Source organism: Triturus cristatus, chromosome 1_2, assembly GCF_964204655.1.
Source record: "Triturus cristatus chromosome 1_2, aTriCri1.1, whole genome shotgun sequence".
NCBI lineage: Eukaryota > Metazoa > Chordata > Amphibia > Caudata > Salamandridae > Triturus > Triturus cristatus.
Genome location: NC_140580.1, coordinates 307,046,279 through 307,065,052, shown reverse-complemented (window position 1 = coordinate 307,065,052; position 18,774 = coordinate 307,046,279). Strand labels below are relative to the sequence as shown.

The 18,774-nt window shown below is 41.9% G+C and overlaps 1 protein-coding gene across 2 annotated transcripts in view; it reads left to right on the top strand.

Annotated features, from left to right (window-relative positions):
- NPFFR1 (neuropeptide FF receptor 1) overlaps positions 1-17,433 on the top strand; it is a 62,936-nt gene extending 45,503 nt beyond the window's left edge. The window contains exon 2 of one of the 2 annotated variants that reach the window (XR_014966075.1): positions 15,882-16,001. Coding sequence is in view for 1 of the 2 variants with exons in the window: in XM_085614854.1 (XP_085470980.1) it covers positions 15,882-16,773 (892 nt within the window). In the remaining variant the exon portion in view is untranslated. Of the gene's footprint in view, positions 1-15,881 lie in introns of both variants that reach the window. The other variant, XM_085614854.1, reaches the window with a different exon arrangement.
- The last annotated feature ends 1,341 nt before the right edge of the window (positions 17,434-18,774 follow it).

Below are 18,774 nucleotides of genomic sequence, written 5' to 3'. Positions count from 1 at the left end.
ACCCTCCCTCTCAGATGCTTCCAGACATCTAGTAAGTCTTGATCCTGTATCAGACTTTTCAACACATTCCTCATTATGGGAACAGGAGCACTCTCCATTTGCGTTGAATGATCCATTACAGGATCCAACAGTACGTTAAAGTCCCCGCCCACAATCGCAGGTGCTGAAATATCCACCAATCTCAATTTCAATTCTATAATGTGCTGTGGATCGTTCTCTTTGGGTCCATAGAACCCGACACATATAAAGTCACTATCCGCCCATCTCATTCGAGCTAGAGCCCATCTACTGGAGCTGTCCATACTCGACGACTTAAACTCGATCCCACTGCCATTTCTAATTAAGATTGCAACCGCCTTACAGCATTGTGCTTGATCAGAAGCAATGACATTTTGGACCCAGCCACACCTGCCAAACAACACCTTACTTTAATTTGCTAGTAAGTATGTCTCTTGTAGAATCATGATTTGTGCCTGAATGTCTTCTAAACACTTCAGCACTTTCCTCTGTCTGGGTTTAGACTAAAGACTATTCACATTCCATGTGAGTATGTCAGTACTTGGGATTCTGGCCATAATACTTCCTCTCGTATTCCACCTCCTGCTTCATTACTGGCTTATTGAGGCTCTCCGCATAGGCAGTTCCGAGGACTTTTTCTGTTTTTTTAACCCACAGTAACCCACCCGTGCCCACAACCCCCACCACTATCCCAACCCACCCCCCTTATCCAACCCCGGGGAACCCTCCCTCTATTTTTAGGCATAACAATGCCTATGGGCGCACCATTGGAGGAATTTAAACTAATTCAGCAATATACAAGAGAGAAAACTATCCCAGTAGTCCAAAGTTGTCACTTAGCGGTAGCTCCCTTCTTTTAGATCCTATCAATTAGTGACTCAACATCTTCTACTGACCGAAAATTGAAAATTTGATTATCCCCCATAATGCACAGCATTGCGAGGAATTTTAGCTGAACCTTTGCTCCCAACTTCCGTAGCTCCTCCATCTCATTTCCTAACTCCCACTGCCTCTGTTCTGTAGCTTTACATAGGTCTGACCTAACGAGCAGTGAATAGCCATCTACTAGGTATGGGCTGTTTTTTAGGGCCCCACTAAGAATCTCCTTCTTGGGGGTATAAGAGTGAAAATTCACAAGGATCTTCCTAGGTTTGGCCCTTCGAGGGTTTCGACGACAAGGCTCTCTGTGCGCTCTTTGAACTTCATGCTCAAGATTGATATCTTCCTTGCCCTTCAAAATCGTATTCCATAGCAACTTGATTACAAAAACCTTCATAACCGACCCTTCCTCGGCTTCCGGAATGTTCAGAAATCTCAAGTTATTCCTTCAAGAATGGTTCTCCACTCTCTCAATATCTTCCCTTAGGGTTTGATTTTGCCTACTAGCTTAGAGATCCCAGAAGCATTCTTCGCCACATCCTGCTTTACTATAAGCACCTCTTCCTCTAATTTCTTTGTAAGAAGGGTTACGTCATCCAGTTTTTGTGTTAACTCCAAGCAGGATGCTAGTATGCCTAACTGATTTGCTTCTGAGACCTCAAATCGATGCTTGATTTCATTTTTCAGACCCAATAGAATGCTTGCCAGCGAGGCTTCTTAGGCTTCTGAGTTCCCCGGGTCACTTCAGATACTCCTGCATCCGATCTGCTCTATTTCCATTCTGAGCTTGTACAGGAGCTCCTGGGTCATCCGTTAGTTCCCACACAGTAAACCTGTTGCTAGTTCTCACAAACCTTTAATGAAACATTAACCTTCTTTTCCTGAGTGTGTTTATTTATATTACTCTGTTCCCAAGACTTCTTATCTGATTCTGTATGTTTTGGACTAAAGTCACCTTTGGCCAACATTTTTCGAACCACGTCTAATTTACCAACAAAAATGGACTCTGCTTATGAGCTGTGATTATAATCTCTTCAAGGCTTGTAAACATGTTTTTCTTCTTAACTGAAAACCTGCTGAACTCAGGTTTCTGCTTACTGGTGAACTTTAACCTACATTGCATCTTTATGAAACCAATGAAACCAAGGCAAGTATTGCTCTTTAACCCCACATCGACCTCTATAATGTCTGCGGTAACGTGTTTTCTTCGCATTTCATTTTCTCTTCAACATCCCCCCTCTAGTTGATATTTCAACTACTTTATCTAATTCAGGATCTGCACTTGGTGAGATATATTACCCTGAGCATCTATTACTTGTATAGGTGACCTAATCATGAACATCCCCCCTTTGCCTTTATGCTCATACTCTTACAGCAAGCTGTCCCTAATTGGAAAACACAATAAATCAAAAGTAACACCACATTAGGGAAGAACAGAACTTTAGACAGTCACGATATCCAGGATGGTAACCAATTGAACCAACCCGTAAACCATTCATCTGGGGCACCTCCCTCAACCCCCATCTTCTTTTGTGAACTATGCAATGTTTATACGGCTTCTGACAATGTTCTAGTGTCTGCATAATTTGCTGGGATGCAAGTACAAAACACAGTTCCTATCTTGTTGCAGACTCCTCCCTCTGTGGCTGTCATAAGATCAAGCACATAACGGTGCTGCAGGATCATTATTCTCATGGCACGCAGCTCTTCCTTAATGACATTGAATCCTTCTGCATTGATCGCCTTCATTAGTTCTCCTCTAGCTATTTGTAACCATTGAGCAGTTGCTTTTGCCTGAACAAACGGTGAAAACACTTGCAAATAGCAGCTGGGCATCATTAAACAACCTATGCTCTTGGGAGCATCTCTCCAGGTGGCAGTGCCATGTTATTCTGCAGCTCTTCTCCTCCGGTGATGATACAATAAAGTTGTTGGATAGCTTATGGGGTGATCATGTAGCTTTCAAATATTGATTCCCAGAATGACCAAGACTGGTGTGTGCAAAGTAACCAAAAACCAGAGGCCGTCCCAGTTAAGTGGCAACTGGGTATATAGTCCATGAGGCTGAAGTTGCCCCCAGCATGTCAGCGTTATCTATTGTGGCATTGCAGTTGATAATTTTCCCTACATTGACGGTGCCATTTCTTCTGAAACATGAAAACAGATATTAATCCCATGACTGTCCGGGGGCTTACTGTACCATCTAACCAAGTATATTGCACAATATTATCATCCCATATATGTATAAGTATAAAAGAAGCTTGTAAAGCGCTCAAATACCGAGACGGTGTCTTGGCGCTGTGATGTGTGTGATCAGCGGGGAACGGGATGATTATTGGGCCTGGAATAAGCGAAATTTGAGCATTTTTCTGAAGAGGGCATAGCTGGGTTGGAGTCGCATCTCTAGTGGTAGATCATTCCACAACCTTACTGCACAGATGGCAAAAGAACGGCCGCCCCATCTCGCTAGTTTAAATCTGGAAATACAGACAAGACCAAGGCTGGTCGACCGCAGGGCACGGGGCGGGATATAGGGTAAGAACCTATTTATACCATCCTCCGCGCCGCCACCGAAGCGGGCCCGGTGGACCAAACAGAGTGCCTTGAACTGAATTCTCTGTTTGACAGGAAGCCCATGAAGAGATTTCCTGCCAGCAGAGGTAGGACAGCCCCTGGGCAGGTTCAGAATTACCCGAACCGCGGCATTCTGCAGAGACTGGATTTTTCCCACCTGAAACTTGTCGATACCCAAAAACAAGGCATTACAATAATCCAGTTTGGACATGAACAAGGCGGCCATCACAGTTTTCTGGAAGCGCCAAAGGGATGTAAGGAAGGATTTTCCGCAGAGTTTTTAGCAATAGGAAGCATGATGAGGTTAGGCTGTTGACCTGGGCTGACATATTAAGCTTTTCGTCAAAGAGCACCCCCAGAATCTTCACCTTGGTGACCGGGATGGGACATTGCCCTGCCGCCGACGGCCACCATAAGGTGCTCCAGACTGAGGGGCCTTTCCCCAACTCCATTACTTCAGTTTTTTCAGTGTTGATCTTTAAGTAACTCCGGCGCATCCATTCCATCACATCAGAAAGGCAAGCATGGAATTTAACTGCTGTTTCATCAGGGTGGTCCACAACTGATATCACTAACTGTGAATCATCCGCATAGGACACCAACCTGAAACCATGCTTTCTGACCAAGCCAGCCAAAGGTCTCACATAAATGTTAAAAAACGTCGGGGAGAGAGCGGAACCTTGCGGAACACCGCACGGTAATGCAAAGTTAGCCGAGTGAAAGCCGGCCCAGTTTAGACTTTGTCTTCGATTATCTAAAAAGGAAGAGAGAAGGGCCAAAGCCCGATCTGCAATCCCTACCTCTCTCAGGCGCTGTATTAATACGGCATGATTCACGGTATCGAACGCAGCGGACAGATCCAGGAGGACAAGAATAACTCTCCCCCCTCTATCCACTGTGGCTCGAATACCCTCAGCGACCGTTAAGAGGGCAGATTCTGTGGAATGCCTAGGCCGAAAGCCATGCTGGGACCTGTCCAGCAGGGCATTCTTGTCCAAATAGTCCATAAGACTCCGATTTATGGCCTTCTCCATGACCTTGGCCATCAGAGGGAGGCCAGAGATGGGGCGATAATATTTAAATTCAGAGGGGTCCAGAGAGGCTTTTTTAAGGAGGGGTTTAACACTCTCCACTTTCCAGGTAGCCGGGTAGGGTCCCGCTGCTAGTACCTGAGTCCAGGTGTGATCCTATCCGCCGCCAGGTGCACAATATGCGCGGGACAGGGGTCTGAAGCAGCCCCCGACCTTATAGAGCCTAGCAGCGTCAGGACCTCACCGCTAGACAAGGGATTGAAAAAAGTCAGGCTACATGCGGGTAACTCCTGCTCAGGGTGCATAGTTTTTGGTCCCGCTGAGTTTAACAGTTCGTCATAGATAGTAGGCACCTTATTCTGAAAAAAGGCAGACAACTGATCACAGAGTAACTGGTCCGGGCTAAACTGGTTGGTCTGCTGAGGACTCACCAGGAAAGACACAGTTTTAAAAAGTTCTTTGGTGGAGTTCCCTGCCTCCGAAATTTTCTGGGAAAAATAATCCTTCTTGGATTTCCGGATGGCCTGCTTATAGTTGTGCAACGACTGATTATAGGCTTGCTTATGGACCCAGTTGTAGTCCATTCTCCAGAGCCTTTCCCGCCGTCTACACTCAACCTTCAATAGTTTGAGCTCTGGGTCATTCCATGGGGCACCAGGGTGACGCCTGTTCCGAGTGGCTGACTGGGGAGGGGCGACCAGATTGATTGCTTCCGTGATCCAATCAGTGAGCTGGGAAACAGCCCTCTCATTATTGGTATCAAAGGTATGGGGGGGTTACCCAGCACCTCAGTGAAGGACACACGTGTGACCTTATTCCATCTCCTAAACAGGATCTTACTAGGTTTTTGGGGAACACCTATTGCCCTTGTTTTTACCCCTATTCTGAAGACCACGGCCCTGTGATCGGTCCATGGCAGGGGCTCCGCCCTGAGATATGTGCGCACTTTCCTATTGCATCCTGACTAATGACAGTGCCATTCCATAAAGATATGTCTCTACAAGGAATCTCGATATTAGAATGCCATTGGTTATTGGAATAAACGGATCCAGTAACTCTGAGTCCTGGCCTGCGAGCACAATCCAGGGGCAAGGGATTTACTAGGTAATTGTTATATGTCACTCCAAAAAAACCTAATCGAGAACTTTTTCTATCCATTCTGTAGTCTTGTTTTAACCTAGTTGAGTATAATCTATCTGATCCTGAAGGATGGGGTATCAATGAACACTCAAACCTTAGTTGATTGGTGCTTTCTAATCCTATTTCTGACATGTGTTAATAACACATGTTATCGAAGATGCTAGCATAAAAATCATTTGAATATTGGCATGTGCAGACACTTTTCTTAGCTGTGAGACTTAGTGATTGGAGTGTGAATCATTATAAAAATGCAACAGCAACACGAAAAGACATAAAGGAAAAAACAATACCGAACTTTCCACTTGTAGAATCAAATAATTGTCCCAAAGCAGAGGTGGAGGGTGGGATCTTCACACTTCCAATCATCTTCCCCTCCTCTTTTCCCTTTTACGTCTCTGGCGGGGCTTGACATGCAGCAGGGTCTGTAGGATGTCTGAAAGGTGGATCCATGACTTCCTGCCGTCGACTTTTACTGCTGTGGGAGTAGCCATCGCTACGAAGAAAGGTCATTCGAACTTGGGATCCTTCCACTTCCAGACATAGTTATGAATGTAAACTTGATGGCCAAACATAACGAGGTGAACCTACTGTTCATCGGTGGGTACAATTCTCCCGAACACCTGTATAGGGAAGAACTTAGCATCCTTTGTTAGCTCAGACAAATATGTTGTGCTCTGTGCGTCTGGGGTGCTTCATCTGCAAAGACATTTTGGCACTTGTATTTAACATATATGTATATATATATTTTGTACTGATCAAATTCAAATCTTCCTACCTTTATTGATTTGGTTTATATAAAAAATGTATTTAAACACATATCTGATAAATCTCCCCCCTTTTCTTCTATCAAAGAACCCCAAATACTATACTTTTAAACATCCCTGCTGCCCAATCCACCCCTATCGTTTTAATCTAATTTATTTAGTCTTAGCACAGTTAAGATACATTAGGTTGCACAGCACAACTCACTTTTTTGCACAGGGTTTTAAGCTTTAATAACTTTGGTTATTTATTAACAGAATTAGGGATAACAGAGTGATCACTGTGAGGTTTGATGACGCTGTCATTTTCTTCATCACCAGCCCTTATTTGAGGATACTGTCGTGCATTGAAGCAATATTTTGAAATTAAAACCGAGACATCGATCAGCAAACAAATATGATGTATTTTAAATGGTATTTATACAAGTATTTAATGACCTATTTATATTTATATATTTATGTGTCTATATATTTATTTATATATTTCTTCATGTAGTTGGCAGCTTTGACAAATTGCATTCATGCATATATTTATTTTTGATCATGTACTGTATCAACAACTGTGAACATAGTGGAGAAATAATGCTGTGGTCACCCCTTTCTGGTAGAGTATATGATTGTGGCTACCAGTTTCAAGTACTGTGACATTCTGTTATCCTGTTTAAGTTGCACTGGTCACTTTAAGAAAATAATTACATGGTATCAAATTCAAAAAAGTGTAGTGCATTTAAGGAAACTATTATGGCTAATAGCGCGTCATGTGATCAAGTCCCCCGGGAGGGATGAAACGCATCATGGCTGCTGTTTCATTTTTGGGAATTTAAAGAAGAAACAACAATCGACAGAATTTGGTGGTCCTCGCTCTTTCTTTGTGCCTAGAGCAAACGGCAGAACGAGAAGGATTTGGTTCGGATATATTTATATATGTATATATGCGTGTGTGTATTTTGTTTGTGCTCACCCTCCTGGGTAAAAACTCCAAGAGCACACCTTTCATATTCATTAACAAAAAAGTGAAAATTGTTAGTAGAGTCAGATAGACCTCAAGTGGGAGATTCGCACAGAGCTTGACGAAATGCAAGAAATCTGGTTACATGACCTGATGTCCACAACAGTAGCTCAGGGGTATCCTTGCAGGTGACAGTCAACAATACTTTTGCCAAGAAGAGAAATGTGAGACCCTGATATATGGTTTTCATGCAATCTACATCCAATTATATCCGCCTTTTTAACAAGGGGTCACCACATACACTTATTGATTGGTTGCATTCAAAATATCACTATATGTGTTCATCATTCATACTGCTGTTGTTTCATGCCTTTTCTTTTAGAGATGTTCATGATATTTCTCATGGGCCGCATACGATATGCTATGTAACCATTGTGTGAAGGGAACTAATTCTGTATTATTTATCTTAGTTTCATTATTTCCTACTTGTCCCTTTTGTTAAAAGCATCTCAGTTATGTACGAGAAACAACACACATTCAGGAAGAGTAGCCATGTCAGTACTGTTATAATCAATAATTTTCCCTGCAATGTTTTTTTAACCATTTCTTAATAGACAGGATGGCCACTGTTTCAGGTTGCAGCAGCACCGGGGTGGGTGGATCAATGAACACATATGTACCCTTCCTCACAATTACTAATACAATAGCTCTTCTAGAGGATACTGTGCCATTGGTTAGACAACCGCAAACTACAGCAAACTCCTCTATTCTAGTGGTACCAAAGTTACTTTTAGTTATCCGTTTTAAGAACTCCTCTCCCCCAGTTGTATCAAAGTCCCGATCACGATCACCCTCAATAGAGTTATCTATATCTCTAGCTACACTGTGCAATAATTCTTCCTCTGCCTGTGTGTTTTGGGGTAATAATTCTTCTACCCCCAGTCCTGAGGGGATGCAGTCACATTGATGTATGTTGTCCGGAGAACTAAACATGATGTACAGTCAATGCCTGGGTGTTTGAGGATTTCTTCCATTAATGGCTATCAGATTGGGCTGGTGTAGGTGCTCTGATAGGGTCAGTGCCGTTGGAGAGGCCTACAACCTGACCATTATAAACATGGATAATTAGTTTGGGGATCTGCTGCGGTTGATCACTTGCTGACTGTTGAGACATTTGTCTTGTCTAAATCAAAACAATGGTACTTTTACCAGACATGAATTCATCACAGATTTCTATTCAAAAGGTCCTCTTCAGTCCTTAAGGGGTTCTGATACCTGATGTCTGCATTATGTTAGTGTCTAATAGTGATACCACTGCGAACGGTGGTACTATTTTCAGATGGGCTGTGCATATCCTGTCCTGATGGTTAGTGCATTTGAAATCTATCATTACTGGATCGATATGCATTTTGCCTACGTTGTCTATCGTTACTGGATCGATATGCATTTTGCCTATGTTGTTTTAGTGTTTGACCCATATTCAAACAGTTCAAACCCACCTTCTTCCTCCAAATACACTCTGCCAGGCTAGTCCCAACAAATTATATGTCCACTAGTCTATCTTTAGAAATAAGTGTTTATTTGTTATTGGGCCTATTGTATGCTTAGAGGAGCATACATGGGGCTGGACACCAGAACATTAGTGAACCCCACACATTGTTTGCTATATTCTGAGGACAGGACATGTTCAATTGGTTCTTGCTAATAGAAGAATTTGCAGTTCCTGTATCAAGGAGGAATTTAACAGATGTCCCTACAACCTTTTCTTGTTCACATGTACTTGTGTTATCTACTGAAATCATGGTACATTGAGCTAGTAATCTCAGGCAACCCTATAGATAACTGTATTAGACATATCCTGTCTTGTCAAGCATTTGACAATCATAATCAACTAACATCATTCTCCAAGTATTATCCTTAGATTTCTTAACTGTGTAAATATGGGTATTACAAGGAGATACTCCACAATATAATACTCCTTGCTCTAGTAACCCCTGTATGGTGGGGGCTATGCCCTCATCTGCTTCTTTAGATAGGGGATACTGCCTTACCCTAGGTATGATATCATCCTCTTTTAACGTTATTCTGAATGGGGTGGTGGTGCGGATAAGACCTACATCATCGGGACTCTTGGTCCACAGAGTATATGGTACTTGGGAAAGATCTGCATCCCTGACAGAATTAAAGGCTGCACCTGGTGTGGGCATGCTTACATCCAATACTGTCCTAAGCGGCATGTCATCATCAAATAGCCGTTCAGCCAGTATTTCCTTGACGGTTTTACCTGGTTCAATGAAAATAATGCTTGCTCATAGGCTGTGGTTATGATCACAGGCAGCCAGAGTGCCATTGGTCTGTGTATTTTCTACGACCTCTATTTGTAATAGCAATTCGCTGTCAGGTATCCAACAATCCTGTCCTTGTCATCAGGAAAGGAATTCCTTGGGTAATTGAACCTCCCTTCCCAAAAGCTCGAGTGTTTCTGCTCCTATTGCGTATATCGCTGTGGTAAATGCCTCCATATTAGTAAGTTGTGCTCTGATTTGGTCTCTAATATCTACTGTTACAGCCATGATCCTGGAGTAGGAACTCCAGGGGTGGTACAAATCATATTACTGTCAGGCTCAAAATTAATAGTCATGTTTAGTTGTCCCTTAAGATTTGTTTCTAATAAATTGACTTGGACAGTTGGAGAAAATAGTAAACAGCCATCAACATACCCTCCCCCTATCTCCATCTCTATCTGCTTAGTGAAAGGAACCGTCATTGCCACCTCAAGGAACCCTTGTGCGTCCATTTCTTTTTTGTTCTGTTGAGGAATTGGATGGCTGCATTGATTGAGCAATGAGATACCCAATCTCTTAACTATCAGAATACATTTTCTTCACTGATCCCAGACTACTGTCTGAACAAAGTTAAATGGGGACCCATCACACCTGGTTTCAGTAAGGGTGACATTTCTCACTCCAACCTTATGGAAGACAGTGTCTCATCTCCTATAAGGGAGCTAAGTAAACTCTTTATTTCCCCTACGGCCAGGGTGATGCCTGTAGTTTGTTTTTCAAAGGTCCAAATCCACTTCCCTGCTCCCTCTGTAAGCACTGGTAACAGCTTTTTTGAGGTGTTCCTTATCCATTTGTGGCTATGGAACATAATGAGGTGCTCTAGGTCCCTTACGTATCAGGGGCATATGGCTCACTGGGGTGAAGGGATGTTGGGGATTATGCTGTCCAGCATACTTTTGCCTATCCACAGATTCTGTCACATATAGGGATAATCCCAATCTGGATCTCCCTCACTGTAGAAGACACAATCTTCAGCATTTACCATGCCATGTGGATTGAAGGACCCTCCTCTTGGCCATGGGCTCATCTGTGGGGCTAGGCCTTCAGTCCACCCTGCTAAATTATCTGGATAGGGTACGACATAAAACCATCTGTTTTCTCCTTGGGCAACTATCTCATTGCGGGTGAGATCATAGCCACGTGGAGCCGACGGACACTCATCTGTGTTATCGGTTTGTCACATAACCCCAATCCCTCAGTAACCTCACAAGATCCCCTTCTGAGATATGGCTGACCATGTGTTTGCTGAAATCATAACTGTTTGAGCTCTGTTGCTCAGGGTCTACTGGTATTAGAGAAAGTGACCTGCTCTTCTTCTCTAGTTGTCTTTATAAACAGATTAGTGTGACTGGGCACCCCCATCGATCTATCCCTATGAACAAGGTCAATGAGGGGCCTCTCTCAAAAGCTAATGTTGGAAGTGCAGCGTCTAGACTCCTGAGTTTGAAGTATTTCACCATTTCCTCTGTGTACCTATGTATTGATTCTATTCTGTCTGCCATCCTCCCAAAATTTCCCTGAAATCGTTCTGACATATTATCGCAAAGCCCTTCTCTCCCTGCGTCTCCCCAATCTTTTCTACCCTTCACTTCGTGACAACCAATTCTGAATGTTCTCTCGTGTAATTATAATGCTTCCTTTCTCCTTTCAAGGAGGCAAATCGTCCACAGTCCTTATAACGTCCTCATCTTTTTCTCAAGGTACTGGCCATTGGGTCATTCCAACAGCCCTATCTACATAATCATTCCACCTTGCATCATCTTTCCCTTTCTGTTGAGGGGTAGACACCCGCCCTTTGAGTACCCTTCCTGTTATATCTCTATTTTGTAACAAATGTGACATCACTGAAGAGAAATGTGACAGGTTGTCATCATCTACTAGACCCTGCCCTTCTTCCCTAACCTCCTCGGGAGAGACCCGATCTAAATATAAAGTAAACTGTGCGTCCATTTGTCCAATGTAACTGTGTTCCAAGAGTCACCCACCCTTGTTTGTTGTTGGGAAATACTTGTGTGTTTCGGCTTTGGTGACTGTAGGGCGACACTAGGGTGTTCCTTTGGAGATAGGGGAGGAGTCTCAAATCCCACCACAGCTTCCAGCTTCCTGTAACTGCGTTAATGGGTAACTACCAGGTACCTTGGAAGAGTTACTTGTAGGGTCATATGGGGGGGTGGGGGAGCAGACAAGGTAAAATATGTTTCAGTATTTAAAGAGTTTTTGGGCTTCTCACAAAAGACTCACCACAAGGCTAAGGTGGCTTCTCACTTCTGTAACGTAACCCCTATAGATTTATTTTTAAGGTACATGGTAGTATGTTCTAATATTTTATCATCAAATGTCCCCTCCTTTGGCCAGGGGAGTGTGTGTTTCTGGGTAGCCTTAAACTACTCTTTACAATATTTCTGTAACCTTTTTTGATCTCCAGGAAAGTTTTTTTTTTACCATAGGTAGTCTCTATAGCCCCAATGTTTCTATAAAAAATGTATTTGCTTTTTATCTATTCACTATTCCTTTCCTAAAGTTTTACACTATCTTTCACAAAATAGGGAATCCATCAATTTATGTCTTAGTTATACATTATAGATCATAACATTATAAAACAGCATTACTCTGTGGCCACATTTCTATTTACATGCACAAGCACACATTCATCACCAACATATTTAAAATATAAACACTTTACCTATTTCTAAACTCAATCACAGTTTTTTACTCTAAACTTTATACTAGTTTGGTAGCCATTGTTCACATCTCTCTGCATTTAAGAGAGGACAACCCTCACACCATGTGCTTCATAGGCCTTAGAGTGACTTCCAGACATTAGGCCTGGGTAGCGATTCAAGTGTTCAGTTCTTACTGGATATAAAGTTTAGTAACATCTGCCTTTTAGCCGTTCCTCTACATAAAAATATTTGAACAAATATAGGACTCCCAACTTCGAATCACCCACATTTGACCACTTCCAACTTTATATTGGAAAAAAACTCCCTATCGACTATGTAGTGCCTTAACCTAATATTATCCAATGTTATACACAATCTTGCATGCAGTAACCCATTTCATTCATGTTTATAATTGCCAAAGAAACAAGTTATTTTATGTACAAACATGGAATGGAGTCTGTGAGGTCCTCACCCAAAAGACAGAAATCTACGGATCCTACCTGTCCTCCATGAATAGGCCGAACTTTAGGTAACACAGTGTGGGCTTACCTTGTCATAAATGCACAATATTCAATGTCAATCAAAAATATTTTGTTTCTTTAATTAAAACCATAACAATCATTTATTGCAATAAAACATGATACATGGTAACACGAAATTCATTATTGAGAGAAGCTTAACAATGTTAAAACCATGTGCGGGAGTAGACCAGACAATGTGCAAATGTTTCAGTGACTTGAAGTTGATTGTAGTTGTGGCAGCCAGCTTCATTATTAACAATGAGTGCAATTTGAAGCAGGGAATTAAAAGTTTAATCTCGGATAGGTTCGCTATCGGCAGTCTTTCAGTGTCTCTTTATCAGAACCTCATGATGAATTTAGGTCAAAATAGTGTGATTATTTGATTAACCAGTCTAGTTGTTCTGTCCGTTAGAATGGCTCATGCAAGCAGAAATGTTAAAAGCTTAAGTGTATCAAAATGTAATACGCTTGAAATCTGTGCAAGTTGGCCAATGTTTGGAGAAGGATGGTACCTGAGTCTTTCAACGGGCGGCAAGCGGCATGTGCAAGCTCGTTCGAATATGCAGGTTAATAGGAGTGCCAGCTCCAAGTACTGCAGTTTTACTGGGTTCTGTCATGCGGGACTGCAGGGGGGTGGTTCATTGAGGATTTTGTAGGGTTGTCAGTTGCCCCTGATGATGATCCAGACTCTCGTAGTATTCTGCCTGCTTCCGCAAAGAATTTGCCAACCTGTGCTAGGACTTTTGGAGTGACAAATGTATATATGAGTAGTAGTGCTTCCTTGCATGATTATATCTCATGTTGCATAAAGATAGGCCTCAAATACCTACGTCTCTGTTGTGATAAGCTTGCACAGCAACATACAATGTGGGTGACTGTTTCAGTGTGGTAATTACACAGCCTACATTGGTCCTGATCCAGGTTTCAGTTGTTCCAATGTGCCCTTTACTCCCTGATGGGTGTAGTCAGTAACCTAAATGATAAAATGTTCTTGAGTACATGCTTTCCAATTGCTGGTCTCAAGTATGGTTGGCAAAAAGAGGCTTCATGGGATGTTGCGAACTCCTCCACGCCTCTAATGCTTCTTGCCTTGTTTAAGTCCAAATACCTTAAAGCCTTCTTAGCTTTTAGCTGTTCTATGCAACAGCGGGGGGGTGGTAGGTGGTGTTCCGGTGACAGCAGCTGCATGAGGTCAAAAGGTACGCCTATATGGCTCGCCAAATGTTGGGGGAAAACTGGAATTAAAAGAGACAAGACTTCCCTTGGCAAGTCAACAGTAGGTTTACTTATTATGGCTGGGAGATCAGTCACCTCTGTGGAGGTGAAAAAGCTGACCTCAATTTGCTGCTTGCAGGCAGCTGCTTTTATAGTTGAGAAAGTGATGATCTAAACACAATTGTCTAAAAAAGCCAAAAACAGGTGAAAGAACACATAAGTTATTACTATTACATAAACATCACATCACCTATGTCCTTTAAAGTGGTAACCTTTTTCTCTACATTCTCTTTATCATAGTTCTAACAAAGCTTTAGTGAAACATTAACCTTCTTTCCCTAAGTGTGTTCATTTTTATTACACTGTTCCCAAGGCTTCTTATCTGACTCTGGATGATTTAGACTAAAGTCACCTTTGACCAACATTTTCTGAACAACGTCTCAATTAACAATGAGAGTGGACTCTGCTTGTATGCTGTGATTATAATCACTTCAAGGCTTGTAAACATGTTTTTCTATTTAACTAAAAACCTTCTGAACTCGTGTTTCTGCTTTCTGGTGAACTATACTGGCCCTGTGCTGACAAAATGTACTTTTGTTTGCTGTTGTGGTTCCCTGTGAACATTTTATTCATGGATGTTTTAATGTTTTGTGCACATATTTAAACCTGGTTAGCACACAAATAAAAGGAGAAGTGTACAATAGGTTTCAGAATTCAATTTCAAATGTTAATGCCAGTGTTACTATGGATGCTGTTATTGTGCAGCCCTTATCTCCTTTTAAGTATTATTGGTGATTTAATGCATGTAAAGGTCCAATTGTTCAGTCAATGTTCTTATAAAATTCAAAAGAGGGCATAGTAGTGAGAAAATGACAGCATATACTTAAAGCTGTAATCGTGTTTCTGACCGACTGTGCTCTTTTCTTTTAGCAGGTGTACATCAGGCCCTTTTCTAGTGCGATATCTTTAACTGAATAGAAACCAGTCTTGCATCTAATGGGCAGTATTCGTAATTTGCTTGCTCTTCTCCTCTGACAAATATTTACTGTTTTAGGATAGTTGGTTCATTGCATTGGTTCATAGACTGAACATAACCCTTACTATTGTTATTATATAATGTGACACAAGAGCCATGCAGAACTGTGCTACTGCTATGTCAGTGGTTTTTGTAAATGTAACCCTTTTGTTTTCACAGTCACAGCCAATGTCTAGCCCGATATATATGATTTTGGTATGCTCTGGCATTTGTTCCTGGAATCTAGTCACCCAATCCATTCATCACACATCCTCTTGTCCAATCATACATGCACCCAATCACTCGCCCATTTGCCGATTCATACACTCATGCATCTACATATTCACCCATTGAGTCATTTTGGCATTTGACCAGTCAGCGTCACCCATCTACCATTCATTAACCAATCGGCTCACATTCATCCAGCCACCCATCGACTAAAACAAACACTCAGTATTTGCTAATCTATGAAGCAGCACTCCATTAAAATAGACAGACCTATTAGCTTTACCAAGCTGGTAACACCCGAGGCTATGCGTAAAGTACATGATGCAACAAAAAGTAATGGTTAAGAAGATCATAGGAAGTAAACTACAGTTGGGAGACGAGATATAGGGCAAAGTTAAAAGAGAAGAAAAAATGCATATGCCTGAAATTTAAATGTATTAAACTTGTAAACCCTTGCTGCCTATTTCAAGTTCTCCATTTCCACCAATTGATTAATGCTTCTTTGTGTTTTTCTCTTTTTTTTCTCCTTGTATGTTCTACAGGTTTCGCTGCATTGTCTACCCTTTTAGACAGAAACTGACCCTGAGGAAGGCCATTGTTACCATCATCATCATTTGGGTGCTGGCCCTCATAATCATGTGCCCCTCCGCCGTCACTCTCACGGTCACCAGGGACGAGTATCATTTCATGGTGGATGACTACAATAACTCCTATCCACTCTACTCGTGCTGGGAGGCTTGGCCTGACAAGGAAATGCGTAAGATCTACACCACAGTCCTCTTTTCTCATATCTACCTTGCCCCCCTCACTTTGATCGTCATCATGTATGCACGGATAGCTTTCAAGTTGTTCAAGTCCTCGGCACCCATCAGGGGCTCGCAGACAGAAGAGAATGAGGGGCGAAGGGTTTCCAAGAGGAAGGTGAAGGTCATCAACATGCTCATCATCGTCGCATTGTTCTTCACTCTCTCTTGGCTGCCTCTGTGGACTCTGATGTTGCTGACCGACTACGGAAAGCTCAGCGACCAGCAGCTCAATCTAATCGCTGTTTACATCTTTCCATTTGCTCATTGGTTGGCCTTCTTCAACAGCTCAGTAAACCCTATAGTTTATGGTTATTTCAACGAGAATTTCCGCAGGGGATTCCAAGAGGCTTTCAAGGTTCAGTTCTGCTCCACAAAAAGAGTCCACAGGCAAACATATTCTGAGTCAAACCACCACAGGATGGTCTTTGGGGTGCGCAACCGTGTTTTTGTGGAAGAAATGCCCAATGAATCGGCTGCGCCTTCTGATGCTGGGCCGAGCACCTCGACAAAGAGTGGACTGTTTTCCCTGAGGAGTGGGAGAGTTGCTCACCATGGGCTGGTGGTCGAGGACTTGGACAACAAAGGGTGCTCTCACAACACTGTCAGCATCCCTGCATGGGATATTTAACACAGGACTTTCTGACTCTCTTCTGTAGATTCAATTGTTTACAGGAAACGTCAGTATAATCTAACAGAGGATTGCGCATAAAGGGCTCGATCAATCAAAAAGTGTTATTTGTGTTTACAAAGAGAACTGTTTGTGAACAGGACAAACACAATTCAAAGGCGGTATAGTGAATCTACACTGCTAAAGCATAAAAGACTATCAACATATGCCTAGAAGGTCTAGTATGATGAGGAAATGCAGGCTGATTTCCTCAGGTGTTTGCTATACCCTGTTTTTTCTATTTTTATTTAGGTGAATATATTGTTTAATGGACCATACCAGGTCTGACCAGAAGAACTTCAAGCCACTTTTCTTCTTGTATCCAAGATTACGAAAAGTACAAAATACATTAACTGTGGTCAACAGACTGTATGTCCAATTCCATAGGACATTCCGCGACAGTGTCTGCCTGGTAATGCCATTTCATGCTAGACCCTTGCAGATGTTCTTCTTAAAAGGCTATGGCCCCATAGCTGACTACTTTTAAATATTAATAGTACGTATTGTTGTTATCATGTAACAGCCATTTTCTGCTTCAGGGAATCAAAGCTGCACAGGAAGCCTTTGTAATTGTTGTAAAAAGATACATTGATTTGTATTTCAAGACCCTTTGCAAACCACAGTCCGAAGAAATCTACATTTCAGAGTGAAAGAATCTTGATATAAATGCACTCAATTTATTTTTCAGTATTAAAGATCATGAGTGGCGGCGTAAATTCTTTATGTGAATTTCCTCTCCCACATTGGGTAAATGTAATTTCGTTGCTGTTTGTGTTCATTTTTATTTTAGTAAAACTTCACCTGAAAAAAGGGAATAATCTCGAATTAGTGTGAACCCTCAGTTTATTAAAGGGGCAAGCTCATACTCCACTCTGCATCATTGAATACATTTTTAACTATAACTGTCTGACATTGAGACATGGAGATGCAACCTTAAGCTCATTGTAACAGAACAATACACAGGCCTTAGTATTGGCTTTCGAAGCTCCTGACCGTGAGAAGGATCATTTCTTGGCACTAGCTGCGAGGGGTGACTCTGAGGGTAACGATCCTCCTGGGTTATTTATTTTGGTGCTGCGACTACCACATTCTCTAGGTTTGGGCTTTTTGTCGGTTGTTTAAGACATCAGTTTTTATTTATGGTTAAGATGGTCGGCTACCTTCACCCTGGTGGCTTTAGAAATAAGGAAGGCGTGGTACCTGGGGGATGCGGCGGTCTAGATGCAGGACTTTGGCATCACCTACTAGAGTACATGGTTTGGGGAAAGCCTGGCAGGTTTCATAACTCCAGGTCACATCATCTGAGAGGCCAGCTAGATTCAGCCGAAAAGGAAACATGTCAACCCGTTTGTCTGCAGATGTTTTGTGATTCGTGAGCTGGTGCCGCCCACAGCAAAACCTAGTTCCTGATTACACTGGCCTTATTATTTATTCACAAACGTTGACACAAATCAAGTGACTCTTACAAACACATATCTGTAGTGTAGTGACTCACATAATCAGTAAATTATTATTCATAATAAGTCATTGCTAAAAACAATACATTCATATTTTGTCATAAATTCACTGATTTTGCACAACTTCTAAAAAGGTCCACTCCACTAAAGCCTGTACTCGTTCAATATATTAGGCTCAATGAAATAATAACCCATTAAGTGAGGTTACTAGGCTTCATACTTTGGGATTTCCCATGCCTGCCAAAATGTAGCAATTTGAATTAATTCCTGCATTTTAACATTTTATTTTCAGAGTCAATACAAAATACTATCTAATGTCATGCACAGAAAAATAAACCCACTATCTTAGCCTAGAAGCCTTGAAGAGAAGAGCATAAGTAAAACATTTGAAAAAGGCAAACCCCACATGTATGAAATAATGTTAAGGCACACTGATTATATAGTAAAATCTACATAAATAAATGTAGTAATGTGAGTTATGTGTGGCTTTATTGGCATCTTTGTG